This window comes from Cnephaeus nilssonii (assembly GCF_951640355.1).
Source record: "Cnephaeus nilssonii genome assembly, chromosome: 13".
Classification (NCBI taxonomy): Eukaryota; Metazoa; Chordata; class Mammalia; order Chiroptera; family Vespertilionidae; genus Cnephaeus; species Cnephaeus nilssonii.
This window is the reverse complement of record NC_137084.1, coordinates 33,291,718-33,308,151: the sequence shown is the minus strand read 5'-3', so window position 1 is coordinate 33,308,151 and position 16,434 is coordinate 33,291,718. Positions and strand designations below refer to the sequence as shown.

General features: G+C 38.7%; 1 protein-coding gene across 2 annotated transcripts in view; it reads right to left on the bottom strand.

The window, feature by feature from the left end:
* Nucleotides 1–443: 443 nt before the first annotated feature.
* The window catches only part of RRAS2 (RAS related 2), a 76,654-nt gene continuing 60,663 nt past the window's right edge, over nt 444–16,434 (bottom strand). For both annotated transcript variants that reach the window (XM_079789474.1, XM_079789475.1), the window contains exons 3-6: nt 16,285–16,387; nt 15,710–15,818; nt 4,056–4,174; nt 444–1,943 (exon numbers count right to left, since the gene is read on the bottom strand). In XM_079789474.1, the coding sequence (XP_079645600.1) occupies nt 1,856–1,943; nt 4,056–4,174; nt 15,710–15,818; nt 16,285–16,387 (419 nt within the window). In that variant the 3' untranslated portion in view covers nt 444–1,855. The remainder of the gene's footprint in view (nt 1,944–4,055; nt 4,175–15,709; nt 15,819–16,284; nt 16,388–16,434) is intronic.

Here is a 16,434-nt window from a genome sequence, read left to right as displayed (position 1 = left end):
AAAACACCGACTTAAGGAACTACTCAAAAAATCCTAAGAACAAGCCATTTCACTTCAAGTTCACCTACTAAATGACCAACATTGACTTTTAGATTCAAAACCTAAAGGCACTGTTGGGAAGAGGCTTCGAGCTACTAAAGTTAGTTTCCTCCAACGTTCACTCCTTCAAGAAACCACCGAGCCCTGGCCGGCTTGGCTCAGTGGATAGAGCGTCAGCCTGCGGACTGAGGGATCCCGAGTTCGATACCGGTCAAGGGCACGTGCCTGGGTTGTGGGCTTGATCCCCAGTGGGGGGCATGCAGGAGGCAGCCGATCAATGATTCTCTCTCATCATTGATGTTTCTATCTCTCTCTCCTTCTCCCTTCCTCTCTGAAATCAATAAAGAAATATATTTAAAAAAAAAAAGAAAGAAATCACTGAAATAACAAGTCATCAAGCGGCATCTTGTGATAACAGATCAATTTTAATTCCAGCACCTGAAACTATACAAGGGTACGCTTTATAAACCTCCTGGGACTGTTGTACACATTCAATAAAGTGACAACTGTGCAATACCACTTAGTATCTCAAAATCAGGAACAGACTTTTGAATTGTTTAAACACAATCCACAGAATTAAAAACGAAATCAGAAGCCACCCACAGTTATAGTAATTGTCCATTTAAACGTTTACAGGTACTACCGGACACATAGTCAATATCTAGCGGGATGGTGAGGGTGATTTCAGATCCTCATCCTGTTGTACTCTCCTGGGCAGGTTTCTCGGGTAGCTATGTGACTGGCCAAAGATTGCCACAACCAGGACCAGAAGAGCAAGTCAAGTTCCACCACAGTTCCTGTAGTTTTCACTTTTTTTTCTTTGTCAGTTAAAAGTGAACAGTGAGAATTAAATACTTATCTTTACATATACACAAGGTATGCTGTGAAAGCATAGTTGCTTACAAACATATAAAAATACTTGTTAACTAGTTTGATAAGAAAATAATGTATAAAAGTATATAGCAAAAACATTAATCATCTCTGACCCTGGAAAGATCAATTCCTTATTTTATATTACAACAAAAACAGTTTTAGTTTTTTTGAACCCCCTTATCCAGAAATACTTACAAAGGAAGACACACATAAATTCTTTATTTTTACTCTGAACATGGTTGTGAAGAGAGTGAAATTAGAAAACCAAGACCATTGAAATGCCTAAGTCCAGAATGAGTCCAAATATTTGGCCACACGGAATATTATCATCTTTAAGAGCAGGAGTAATAATAAAGGCTTTTAAAGCAGTTTTTAATTTATAAATACAATAGGCATTTTGGTATTTTGGCCACTGGAAAACGAAGGCTGTAGCATCAGTAAAGGTCTGAGATATCTCACTTTTGAGGATTCGCTTCAGTGTATTTAAGGTAACGAAAGGTGACATAAAAAGTTTTAGAGATAGGCAAAAATTCACATTTTAAAAAAACAACTCCCTATGTTTCTATTTAGATTAACAGTAGGCAATATGATTCCAGACGTTAAAAGTTATTTCAAAACCCATGATTTCGGCTTGGCAAACAGCTTAGGTTCCAAATCTGATTCATCCCTATTAAAATGTAAGCCCTTAAAAAAGAATGTGTCTGTTTACGCAGTTATATCTTTTGAAATAATCAGAAAACTTTGAAGCAGCCTTAGTGTTTCCTTTCCATCTGTCTTGAAACGACCATGGGGTCAGCCTCACAGAAGTAGTCAGCCAGCTTCTTGGTCAGAGGCCACCACCGTGATCACTTGTCTAAGGCTAGAAAGGTACCATTGTGACGTCACCGTAAGGAGAGAAGGTGAGGGCTTTCCTGGCAGTTGGTAGCTATAACTCAAGGGATTCTTAGAAAATGACACAATGGCAGCCTTTCTTGTCTTTTTCTTTCCGCGTTGGTTCTGGTGAAGGAGGACATTCCTGCTCTTGAAATTTCCTGTAAGACAGAAAAATCTACATGTAAATCTATAAAATCTACATATGCCTTCTTGGTAATATATTATTACAAAGGCAGGTTATTTTTTGATAAATCTAGTGTATGTGCATATGCTTTTCAATGCTAAATTTCACCTAGGAAGCAAAGCAAAACTTGGGGGGAGGAGTGCCCACAAATGCTTTAGTACCAGCATAACAGGCTGTCCAAGCTTCTTCATTAATGGGTAAGATGCTGAACTCAGTGCCTCTAAATTCTCTTCCCAAATTAAAGTTCCATGACCCTAAGGTATACTTAAAATAAGTATGCATCACTACAGCACAATATAAAATTACCCTTATGAGGTATTTATCCATGTTCTTATCCATGTCCTACCACCTACTAGCTACAAGTCAGTATTAGACAAGTTAGCTGACCTCTCTGAACCTCCATGTTTTAGAAGGGAATAATAAAAACCCACCTTTTACAGTTGCTATGAAGATTAAAGAAGATCGTATTATGCTTACTTATTGTTTTACTCCTCACCGAGGATATTTTTTCATTGACTTTTAACGAGTTGAAGGGTGGGGAAGAGAGAAAGAGACATCAATGTGAGATCGATACATCGATTGGCTGCCTCCTGCACGCACCCCAACTGGGGCCACGGATTGAGCCTGCAACCGAAGTATGTGCCCTTGACCAGAATTGAATCCAAGACCTTTCAGTCCGAGGGCTGGCACGCTAACCACTGAGCAAAACCAGTTAGGGCTGTGTAGTGTTTATATGCCTAACAGTACCTAGCATTAGAAAGCCTGCCCTACCCTCTCCTCACTCCTGAGGGATGGATGGATATAGACAGATTCTGAGGATCAAATCCAAAGACAAAATATTTCAAAAAGGCAGTAAAAATGATTTTAAGAAGGACTAGTTCATCTCTGTATATGTTACAATACACATGACATAAAATTTACCAACTTATCCATTTTTAAGTGTACAGTTCAATGGCATTTAAAAATATTCACGTTATGTAACTATCACCACCATCCATCTCCAGAACTCTTTCCTCTCCCAAATCTAGACTCTGTATTCATTAAAAAATAACAGGCCTCAGATTTTTAACAAACTAGTAAAAAATATAATCTTTACCTCACCGCCCGCCCTCCACAGAGAACACTCAGGCAAGGGCTAAACATTACAAGAAGTTCAGATGTTAAGTCAGCTTACTAGTAGATACACAATTAACATGAGCCCACTCCACAGACCTGTCAAACTATCTAACTAGCAGAGAACCCAGTAGATCTAGAGAGCAGAGGGTGTGGTAGGGGCCAGCCACAGACTCAAAATAACCAAATCAAACCCTGCTCAAGAAAGCACCTCAATCTCTTCTCACACACAAACATATACAGAAACTCCAGTGGACTTCACCCATCACCTCAAGCTTCCTGGAACCCATTAACACTTTCTGAACCACAGGGGCCTCCTAGGCCAGTTAACAGAAAGACTCTTTGTAGTCTGGATTACTCTCCGTGACCCATGGGGACACTCAATATCTATCACTTGCTTATTACTCTTTGCTGGGAGGAGCTGGGTAAGAAGCAAAGCTAAGAGCACAGTCTGGACTCAGAGCTGTGGATTCAAGTCCCAGTTCTGCCATTTAATATGCCCAAGCTTTGAACGAGTTAGTTAACCTCTCTGTACCTGTCTCCCCATCTGAAAGTGGGAATAAATGAAAGTATTTGACTTACAGGTTGTGGTGAGGATTAAATATAATAACACACATAAAGCACTTAACCCAGCATCTGCCAGAAACTACCCTTAAATGTCAGCTGCCGTCATCGCTATCCTCACACCATCACCTTGGGAAATTGCATAGATTCTTTTCAAAATTCCTATGTGGACTCTCTACTTCAATTAAATTAGGGTTTATATGTAGGAAGTACCTAGAATATAAAATGGACTTAATTAAAATTTTTAGCACGTGTATTAATCCCCAAATCAGAATCATTTCTACATACAATTTCCTTTCTTACTAAAAAACATTTAATGGTCCCCCTGTTAACGGTTTTGAAAAGCACAGTGTGATTACCTGTCAAATTCAGTAAATTAAAACAAATTTCTAGAATGTATCTTGCTTACCTTATAACCCGGACAAGTTCATGGAAAGCTTGATCTACATTCATCCTAATCTTTGCAGATGCCTCCATATAAGTAACCTTCAGCTGTCGTGCTAACTGCTGTCCTTCTTCCTGTGTTACCTGAAATTCCAAGAGTAGTGTATGAGGTACAGTATTAACAGTGAGATCCACTCCATCTAACCCTCAGCCACGGCTGCATTGCTAATCCACCCAGAGGCCAAGCTGGTCTGTCACAAAAGGACTTAACAGCTCAGCACACACTGAAGCCCAGCTCTGCAGAACTCAGGAGCACACACCTGTGACAGGAGCATGACTTCAGTCTAGAGGTTACTCAAAAAGTATTAAACACAACAGTGATAAATCTGGGAAGGTAAAGGCCAAGATGCTATGAGAATCTGTAACCCTGTCCGGCTGGTCAGGGAAAGCTGCCCTGAGGAAGTGACATTTAAGAACTAAATAAAAAATACGGAGCTAGCTGGAGGTGGGGTGAGGAGGTATCCCTGACAAAGGAAAGAGCACCCTTGAGCAAGGGCCACAGTGGGGAATGTGCTTTCCAAGTTCCAGGAACTGAAAGAAGCCAAGAATGGCTGGATACAGCAAACCAAGAAAGAAAACGACAAGAGGTGAGCGATGGGGAGGAGGACGGGGGTCTTTTTCACTTCTGCACTTCCCTGTACCGGTACATAGGAGATGCTCCACAAATATGTGGAAAAAATGAACAATGAATAGGACCACGAGCCTTTACAATGCCTTTCTTACATTAGGAGGCAAAGGAAGGCAGACAAGGAAGGGTGCCAGAGCTGATGACAGAAAACGGCAGGCCAGAATAAGAAAACATTAACTGAACTAAGTAAATACCTTATGTATTTTAAATGTGAAAGGTCAGACCAGTGATATTTGCCTAAAATTATTAAATCATATTACATTTACATTTATATAGTGGGGCTGAAAAGGTATGTTTTTGAAAAAAGACTTCATTGCTGTCACTATCACAAAAGTAAACACTTGTAGAAAAGTTAGAAAAAAGATATGGGAAAAAAGAAAAGATTAGAAGCCTGTCACCCATAGAGAACCACATTCTTCTCCTTTTTCAATGATATACCTTTTTCTCTACAAAAATAAGATCATAACTTCTATGTATTTGTGTTACACCCTGGAAACACACTAACCTCATTTATCTAGGTGTTCTTTGGTAATAGTCTTTCTACATAAACAGCTTATGTCATTTGCTAATAAAAAGTTTTATTGCTTCCTTTCTGACGTGGATGCCTTTTCTTTTTTTTTTTTCTGGTCTTAGCTCACTGCCTAGAACCGCCAGTACAATGACATCTGTGGTGTGAGGGGTACTTCTGACTTGTTTCTGATCTTAGTGACAAAGCATTTGGTCTTTCACCATTACATGTGCTATTTGTTGCAGGTAGGGTTTTATGTACCTACTAGAGGCCTGGTGCACGAAATTTGTGCACTGGCAGGGTGTTCCTCAGCCCAGCCTGAACCCTCTCCAATATGGGACATCCCTCTCACAATCCGGGACTGCTGGCTCCTAACCACTTGCCTGCCTGCCTGATTGCTCCTAACCGCTTCTGCCTGCCAGCCTGATCACCCCCTAACCACTCCCCTGCCAGCCCAGTCACCCCCAACTGCCCTCCCCTGCCGACCTGGTTGCCCCCAACTGCCCTCCCTTGCCAGCCCGATCACCCCCAAATGCCCTCTGCTGCTGGCCTGTTTGCCCCCAACTGCCCTCCCCTGCAGGCCTGATCACCCACAACTGCCCTCCCCTGCCAGCCATCTTGTGACAATGTGGGGGCGGCCATCTTGTGATGACGTGAGGGCATCGCGCGAGGGCCACCCAGGCTTTTATTAGTATAGATAACAGCAGAGATTTCAGCATCCCTCTCTCAATAATTGATTGAGCAAGGAGAAAGAAAATCAGTAATGACATAGATGGCCTGAACCACACTATCAAAACACCTTATGCTAATTGACATGAGAGGTCCTTCGTCATCAGGCTAACCAAGGTCCTCACTATTCCATTTGCAAAGTGTTTTCATCAGGAATGGATGTTGGATTTTGTCAAATGTTGTTTTCTGTGTCTACTGAGATCATATGATTTTTTTCTTTTTTAGTTTGTTGATATGGTAAATTATATTAATTCATTTCCACATGTCAAACCAATACTGCATCCCCCACTTAAGGGATGATGTATTGTCCTTTCCACATATTGTTGAATTCTATTTGTTAAAAAAATCTCCATTTTACATCTATGTTCATGAGAGATGTTGGATTGTAGTTTTCTTACATCTTTGTCTGGTTTTAGTATCAGAACAATGCTGCTTCATATGATGAGTGGGATAGAATTCCCTCTTCTTCAATTTTCTGGAACAGTTTCAGCAAAATTGGTTCTATATAATTCATTAACCCTTTGCACTCGCTTGCTTTTTTCTCGATTCCTTTATTCTAATGCTAACCATGTCGAGTCACACTCGACATCAGAGTGCAAAAGGTTAAAGATCCCATCTAGGTTTGTTGTTTTGTTTGAGGGAAGGTTCTTACAACAAATTAAATTTATTTTATCAATACAGTACTGTTCAGATTTTTTTTTTTGAGTGAGCTTTGGTAATTTGCGCCTTCCAAGGAATATGTCTATTTCATCTAACATGTATAAAATTATTAGTTTATTAGTATAAAGTTGTTTATAGTATTTCTTCATTATTTCTTAAATATTTATATATTTATAAGATCTGAAGTGATGGTATCTTTCCCATTACTGATGTTGATAATTTGTGTCTTTTACCATTCTAGCCATATTTGTCACTGACCTTCTAAAATTCAGTTTGGGGTTTGTTTGTTTTTTTCCTGTGTTTTCTATTTTTTATTTCATTGCTTTCCATTCTTAGCTTTATTGTTTCCATTCTTCTGATTAGTATGACTTTAACTTACTCTTTTTCTTTTAGTTTTTAAGGTAGAAGTCATTGCATTGAGACCTTTCTTTCCTAATAAAAGCATTTAGTCCCATAAACTTCTTTATATACTTCTGCAGTAGCTCCCACAAATTTTGATATGTTGTTTTAATTTTCGTTCAGTTTACAAAGCTTTGTAATTTCCCTTTGGTTGGTTTTGTTTTTTTTTGTATCAAGGATTAGAAGTATGTAGTTTCCCCATATTTAGAGATTACCTAGATTTCTTTTTTTATTGATTTCCAATTTAATTTCACTATGGAATTAAAACAAAACATATGTTGTCTCATTAGAAATCCTTTCAATTTATTGAGATTTGTTCTATGATCCACTCTCATTTCAAAAGAATGTGCATTCTGCTACTGTTAGGTGAAGTGTTCATTAAATGTAAATTAGGATAAGTTGTTTGATAGTGGTGTTCAAGCCATCTATATATATCACTATTGATTTTCTTTCTGCATCCTCGGTCAATGATTGAGAGAGGGGTGCTGAAATTTCTGACTATTAGTATAAATATGTCCATTTCTCTTTGTAGTTCTTTCAATTTTTGCTTCAAGAATTTTGAAGCTGCTATTAGGTACATGAATATTTACCTAATAGCAGGATTGTTATGTTCTCTTGATGATTAACCTCTTTATCATTATGACACAATCCTCTTTATTCCTGGTAATATTCTTTGCCATGAAATCTACTTTGATATTTATAGAGCCATTTCAACTAATTTTTTTAAATGTTTTTATTGATTTTTTATAAAGAAGGGAGAGGGAGGGAGGGAGGGAGGGAGGGGAGAGAGAGAGAGAGAGAGAGAGAGAGAGAGAGAGAGAGAGAGAGAGAGAGAGAGAGAGAAACATCAATGTGAGAAAGAAACATCGATCAACTAATTCCCGCACGCACCCCAACCAGGGAACAAACCTGCAACTCGTATGTATGCCCTGACCAGGAATTGAACTGGCGACTTTTTGGTGCACAGGATGATGCTCAACCAACTGAGCCACACCGACCAGGGCCAAATGTTTTTTCATTAGTGTCACCATGGTATATTTTAGCCCAACCTTTTATTTTTAACCTACTTGTGTCTTCACATTTAAAGTAGACTTCTGGTAGTGTCTTGCTTTGTTTATCCAATCTGACAATATCTGCCTTTCAATTGAGGTGTTCACACTATTTACATTTAATGTTATTGTTGACATAGTTGTATCACCTTGAAATTTGTTTCCTGTCCATCCTATTTGTTCTTTGTCCTACTTTTCCTTTTTCTGCCTTGTTGTGGATTAACTATATTTTTTTAGTGATTCCATATTATTTCCTATGTTGATTAATGAACTGTATACTTATTATGGTATTTTAATGATTGTTTTAGAGTCTATAATACACATTTTCTTTCACTCATCGCAATCTAATTCAAATGTCATGATACCACTTCATGTGTAGTTTTAAGAACCTTATTACAAAATGAGTATGTTTCTCCCTTCTGCCCTTTTTTATTACCTTTTACCTCACAATACATTGTTATTATTCTTGCTTTAAACATCCAATTATGTTTTAAAGAGATTTAAATAACAATAAAAGTAATTTACATTTGCCTACATAATTACCATTTTTGGTACTCTTCATTTCTTTGTATAGATCCAGATTTCCATTTGGTATAATTTCTCCTTTTACATTTCTTATAATGCAGGTCTGCTGGTAATGAATTCTTTCACCTTTTGTATACCTGGGAAAAGTCTTTTTTTCACCTTAATTTTTGAAATGAATGTTTAGTGGGTATTGAATTCTAGGCAACAGTTTTTTCTTACAGCACTTCAAAGGTGTTGGGCCACTCCAGTCTGGTTTGCATTGTTTCCCAGGAGAAACTATGACGACTGGTCACATCTTTATCTTTACTCCTCTTGTCATTTTTCAGATTCTCTCTTTATCACGAGTTTTAAACAATTTCATGATAATATGCCTTGTTGTCATTTTCTTCATACTTCTTGTGCTCACGGTTTGCTGAGCTTCTTAGATATACAAGTTTATGGTTTTCATCAAATTTAGAATTTTTTCATCCTTTATTTCTACTGTTAATCACAGTCATTGTAAATCTAATTTCTGGAAGTTCTATTTTGATCTTCATATATCTTCCATGTCTATAGTTAACATATTCAGTCTTTTCTCTAGTTTCTTTAACATAGGAATATGTTTTAATATCTGTATTCACTAATTCTGTGTCATTTCTGGGTCTGTTTCTATTCATTATTTTTTTTCCTATTATGAGTCATATTTTCCTGCTTCTTTACATGCCTAGTAATTTTTGAGTGAATGGTTGGATATTGGACTTTGATCTACTAAGTTCTGGATAGTTTGTATTCCTACAAATGTTTTGAGCCTTCTTTTGAGATTCAGTTATTTGGGAAGTTTGATCTTTTTTTGTTATACAGTGTTAGAACAGCATTTAGTCTACGGCTAATTCTGCCCTACAAGTGAAACAAAACACCATTCAATACTCCAAGAATTATAAGGTTTTCCACTCGGGCCAATTATATTATGAATTATTTCTGACCCTATCTGACCTCAAGGCATTGTTCTCTCTAATCTTGTCAGGTAGTTTGTTCTCCCAATTTAATAAATTCCATTCCCAAAATTCAGCAACCTCAATGAAATACCATTAGGTTATTACATTAATGCATATACATCTAACAAGTACTTCATAACACTTTATACCCTGCTGTGTTCCAAAAGGGTGGCAGGCTGGTTTCAAGTTTATGTAATTTTTAAATTTACCCTTTCTCTCTTCAAAATAGCATATGTACCATAAGACATATGGTTATGAAATATAAACCAATCAAATCAAGCAATCAATTAACAAGTAAGGAAACCAAGTAAGAAAGTTTCATGAAGCCAAGAATTTAGAAAGAATATTTTTTTTAAATGTCCTTTAAGAAAAAAAACTGACATGGTAAATTCCTTCCTATAAAAATACCCCCATGTTGTCACAAATTCTGTTTCTTCTCTCTGGGAGAGACCTCCCAACTCTATACCCTTAATTTGTTTCTTACTAATACTTTAAGACTGAAGCAATCAGCAATTTCTCCTTAGTGTTGATGTTGTTTTAGAACAGCCTGCCAGGACTCTTGTCACACCCTGCCGTGGCTGTGATAAGTGTTAACACACTATACTACACTATAATTTTTGGTTTAGGTTTGTTGCTCTCCTGCCATTGTGTTCTCTGTAGCTAGGGAATAAGGATTCCTGAGTCTAGAAGAGTGCAAAGTAGTTAACTAAATAAACATATGTTAATGAATATGACCAATCAAGTAAGTACACCTGGAAATAAAAGAAGGATGGTATAGGGAGAAAAATAAAAATAAATATTTGAGACAAGTTCATCTCAATAACTTACTTTACTAATATAAATTTGACTGGGAAGGAAAATACGTGTCCTTAAGAATTTTCTATTTGTCTTTCTGCTCAATTATTCTTCAAAAAGGTAGTTTGCCTTATCCCCCCTGCATAATGTAATTCAGCTAGAGGGGAACAGCAAATGACCTGTCTTTATAGACAGTAAGAAAATTAACAAATTAATGGTCTAGATGATAAAACAATCCAACTGCTAAGACTGTGTCTGTGCTTAATTTATTTATTTTTAAAGCATGGTCTCACACCACTATCTTTCAGGAATTAAGGTCAGCTAAGTTTGTACAACCACATTTCTGGTCAAGAACGCTCTAACCACAAAAAAAGTTGCTGTCAAGGTCACTGGTGTAGCCTAATTTTAACTAAATGGAAACGGCATTGCTACACCACCAACACAAAGAAAATGAACATCACATGAAACAAAGCGAAGACACAGTACTGTGAAGCCAGAAATTGACAGAAGCTTGAAGGCTCACAAACAAGGCTTTCTTAGAGGTTCCTCAGAGAGTTTTATAAAGATGCCAAATACCCAGCCTTATCCCCTGCATATTCTGATTTGGTAGGTCTGAGCTCTATCTAGAAATGTTTTGTTTTAAACAACTGAAGTGAATCTGATGCAACCTCCAGGGAGATTATTCCAAGGCACAATGTATAGTAGCAGAAATCCACAATAATATGAACTTATGTAATATTGTATATTTCCAAATAGAGAAGAGTAAAATGGGAATGATGAGAGCAACTTCATTAAAACAAACTGGGTTTAAATGGAACAGACCATAGCACTTGTAATACTTATTTAGGGATGTGTGTAGTTAATGAATAACCTAAGTTTACAGAAGCAAAACTTGTTTTTCAAACCTATTACGTAGAAAGAGTCATTATATTAATACCACATCTTGATTTGTTGATGCTGATTCATTCATTCAGCAAATATTTACTGAGTGCATCTTTGTTCTATGTGCTAAGGATAAAGCATGAACAAAACCAACAGGTGGAAATTGAGAGGCCCTCAATGCACGTACATCAAGTCAATAGTTGACATACCTTTGAGATGCAGTCAAGGCGCGAACAGGTAAGGTAGAAGACCCTTGCTCTATTGTTAGAGGGGGATGGGTTCTTTTTCCTGGGAGGTGGCAGGGGCACACTGTGGTGCAGGTACTGACAAACAGGAGGAGTCAGCACATTTAGGTATCTATCATTATAAGTGTAATGAGTTCCTTTGTATGTTTTTTTATAAATATTTAAAAAATTTTGTTATGTATTTTTTTAGAGAGAGGAAGGGTGAGGGGGAGAGAGAGAAACAATCAGCAGCCTCCTGCATGCCCCTCACTGGGAATTGACGCAGGCCACTAGCAATTAAACACTTAACAAAGTGGCAAGGAAAGGGACAAGATAAGGCAAGTCAGGGAGGAAAAAAGGGGCTCACAACAGTGCACCCTAGACAGAGCTGTCTGAAGGACAAGGAACTTGAAATCGTAGGCTCATAAAGCCCATAGCCCGAGACCACATACTGCTGTATTAAGTTTCAGCATCAATGTGCTGTCATATTTACCTACTCTTACATTTTAGCAAGAGCAAGCCAATCAGTTACCTATGTGTTCTCCCTGCACTTTTGACAGGAAAAACAAAATGATCAATGCTTCTGTAAGGGACCAGGTATGTGGTAATGCTAAATAACCATTCAAATTCTATAAATCTCTTTTTATAAACTTCAGTGATTTTGTTTTTTCCTACTGCTCTGTTGTCAGTGTCTGGAAAAAGAGTTCAATAAATTTTGAATAGATGAAAGAACAAGTCTACGAAGATACAGAAGCCAAAGGAAGCAGGCGAAGCTTCTTCTGGCTAATCTCCCCTCCCTGATGGGTTTAGCTCAGGGGCCAGTGGCAGGAAGCCCAAGGCTGAGCACACACTCAGAACATGGGGAACTGGCATTTGCTATCAAAGAGAAAATAGGCTAGAAGGTAGAGAGAAAGTCCAAAGGATCGAGTCTAAGACAAAAGGCAAAAATGAATGAGCTAGGTCAACAACTATGAGCAAGTCTGACTGGTTACTGACTAAGAACCTGGAGATGACCAAAATGTAAGCATTTCTAAAGGGGGGGGTGGGGGGGTGGATTTCCTAGGGCCTGTCCAGGCTCAGTTGGTAGAGCAATTAAGGGTGCCAAGACATTACAGAACATCACCTTTAATTGTGAAGAAACTTCAAAAATATAACATTTCCATTTCAAATGTAGTTGAGTATGGCCCTCAAGGCTGGGAGGCATGTTTGTCCTTGTACATCCCTGGGCCCTAAGACACCCTAGAAAGGTAAGATGGGGAGGAGCCAACAAAGGCCACTGCAGAGGAGAGGGGAAGGGGAGGGAATGGTGTCCCAGAGCTAAGTAAACAGTGTTTCAAAAAGGAGAATGTGAGCAACTGTGTCAAATGTCACTGACATCTGTGCAAATGGTGACCTTGACTGGGGCACTGCATGCCAGAAGTCAGTGCCAGCAAGAATGGCAGGAAAGAAAGCAGAGGGAGCAAGTGTACAATGCTTTTAAGGAGTTTTGCTATTGAGGGAGAAGCAAAAAAGTATTTCGAGAGAAGTGTCAGATTAAGAACAAGTATTTGCTATAATTCCTTTTTGTTTTAAAGATTGTAGTATGCTGTATGCTAATGGGAATGACCACGTAGGAGAGAAATGGGGCAACTCGAATGAAACAATTACTGGAGCGGTGCCCATGAGCTGGTGAGAAGGAAAGGAACCCGGTGCTACGGGAGGGGCTGGTCATACAGAGGTGAAGAGTTTATCCATGTAAGTGGGGGAAGGGAGAATTGATGGGATACATGTGCACTGAGGTTAGTTCATGTGGAGGTCAGAACATGCAGAAACTTCTCAGTGAAACAGAAAAATATCACTCATACAAACTGACAGGAAGGGGAAGAAAGTGTTGTAAGTTTAAGAATGAGAAAGTAGATATCAAGCTATATTACCAAGCAACGATTCTCAAAACTGCCTGTTACTGGCACAAGAACAGACATATAGACTAATGGAACAGAACAGAGAACCCAGAAATTGACCCAAGCCATTATGTTCAATTAATATTTGACAAAGGAGGCAAGAGTATACAATGGAGTCAAGACAGTCTCTTCAATAATTGGTGTTGGGAAAACTGGACAGATACATGCAAAAAAAATGAAACTAGGCCACCAACCTACACCATACACAAAAATAAACTCAAAATGGACAAAGGACTTAAACATAAGACAGGAAACCATAAAAATCTTAAGAGGAATCCAGCCCTAACCGGTTTGGCTTAGTGGATACAGCGTTGGCCTTCGGACTAAAGGGTCCCAGGTTCGATTCCGGTCAAGGGCACGTACCTTGGTTGCGGGCACATCCCCAGTGGGAGGTGTGCAGGAGGCAGCTGATCGATGTTTCTCTCTCATTGATGTTTCTATCTCTCTATCCCTCTCCCTTCCTCTCTGTAAAAAATCAATAAAATATATTAAAAAAAAAAAAAAGAGGAATCCACAGGCAGCAAAATCTCAGACATATACTGAAGCAATATCTTCACTAATACAGTGCCTAGGGCAATGGAAACTAATGAGAAAATAATCAAATGGGACTACATCAAAATAAAAAGCTTCTGCACAGTCAACAAAACAACAAAAAAGCCCATTACATGGGAGAACATATTTGCCAATGTTATCTCCAATAAGGGTTTAATCTCCAACATTTACAGGGAACTCATACAACTTAACAAAATGAAGATAAACAACCCAAACAAAAAATAGGCAACGGACCTAAATAGATACTTTTTAAAGTATATATATATTTTTATTGATTTTGGAGAGGAAGGGAGAGGGAGAGAGAGTTAGAAACATCAATGATGAGAGAGGATCATTGATCGGATGCCTCCTGCACGCCCCCTACTGGGGATTGAGGCCACAACCCCAGGCATGTGCCCTTGGCCAGAATCGAACCTGGGACCCTTCAGTCCGCAGGCCGACGCTCTATCCACTGAGCCAAACCGGCTAGGGCCCTAAATAGATACTCTTTGAAAGAGGACATACAGAAGGCCAAGAGATATGAAAACATACTCAAAGTCACTAATCATCTGAGAAATGCAAATCAAAACAACAATGAGGTACCATCTCACACCTGTCAGAATGGCTATCATCAACAAATGACAAGTGCTGGAGAGGATGCAGAGAAAAGGGAACCCTCGTGCACTGCTGGTGGGAATGCAGACTGGTGCAGCCACTGTGGAGAACAGTATGTTTCCTCAAAAAACTAAAAATGGAACTCCCATTTGACCCAGTGATCCCACTTCTAGGAATATATCCCAAGAAACTAGAAACACCAATCAGAAAGGATATATGCACCCCTATGTTCATAGCAGCACAATTTAGCATAGCTAAGATTTGGAAACAGCCTAAGTGCCCATCAGCAGATGAGTGGATTAAAAAACTGGTATGTCTACACAATGGAATACTGAGCTGCTGTAAAAAAGGAAGGCACTCCTACCATTTGCAACAGTATGGATGGACCTGGAGAGCATTATGCTAAGTGAAATAAGTCAGTCAGAGAAAGATAAATATCACATGATCTCACTCATTTGTGGAATAGAATGAACAACATAAGCTGATGAACAAAAACAGATCCAGAAACAGAGAAGCATCAATCAGACTGTCAAACCTCAGAGGGAAGGCATGGGAGGGTGGGGATAAGGGGGAGAGATCAACCAAAGGACTTGTATGCATGCATATAAGCATAACCAATGGACACAGACACCAGGGGGGTGAGGTCATGAGCGGGGGGTATTTGGGGGGCCAGGGGGGATAAGGACACATATGTAATACCTTAATCAATAAAGACAATTAAAAAAAAAAGATTTGGTCACTAATGCAACTTAGAAAAAAAATCAAATCCTGCCATTTAAATCAAATCTATTCTCTACATGAAAGTAATTTAGCACTAATAATGGGTAAATTGGGCCTTTGGGGGTAACTTTAAGATTGTCTAACTAAATTAGAGTTTTGGATGTTACCCAAGAAATTATAACATGTGAACTGGAGCTGGTACAAATATTTGCAGGTTTATACAGTCCACTAAAGTTCTGCGCAAAAAATGTGGAAATGTAATTTCCCCAAATCTACTACCTTTTTATTTCTTACCTATTGTGACTTCTACTAGTATAAAGAGTGTGCTGTGTCAAACAGCACAGTTTTTTTTTATCATGGCACTTTCAATTGTTGCATTAAATACATTCACTCACTTACATAGAAACAACTGGTTTTCCCAATGCAAAACTCCTTCTCACCTGTCTCTGATGATCCAGATCTGCTTTGTTACCGATTAAAATCATTGGGAACTCATCACGATCCTTTACTCTGAGAATCTGTCTTTGAAACTTATAGATTTCTTCAAAACTAAAAAAAGAAAAACAATTAAACAATTTGGCCAAGAAGCAGCATATGTCCCATGTCCCATTTAATACTCTATTTCTTTTTCTTTCTAAAAACCAGAAAATCCAAATCCAATAAAACAGTGGTCTAGACCAGTGGTCGGCAAACTCATTAGTCAACAGAGCCAAATATCAACAGTACAACGATTGAAATTTCTTTTGAGAGCCAAATTTTTTAAACTTAAACTTCTTCTAACGCCACTTCTTCAAAATAGACTCGCCCAGGCCGTGGTATTTTGTGGAAGAGCCACACTCAAGAGGCCAAAGAGCCACATGTAGCTCACGAGCCGCAGTTTGCCGACCACGGGTCTAGACCAGCGGTCGCCAACCCTTTGGACCTCACGAACCACGCACCAGTGGTCCACAAACCACTGGTTGGTGACTGCTGTTCTAGAGGGAAGCGAGATCTCCATTTGAATATTGGTACAAACCTGCCTCTATCTGTGACTGAAAAGACCAACAGGAAACCCTCGCCAGTCCGCATATACTGTTCTCTCATAGCTCCAAACTCTTCTTGTCCTGCTGTATCTAGAACTAAAGAAAAAGCAACAACTGTAACTGTGTCCGTGTTTTCAATGTAT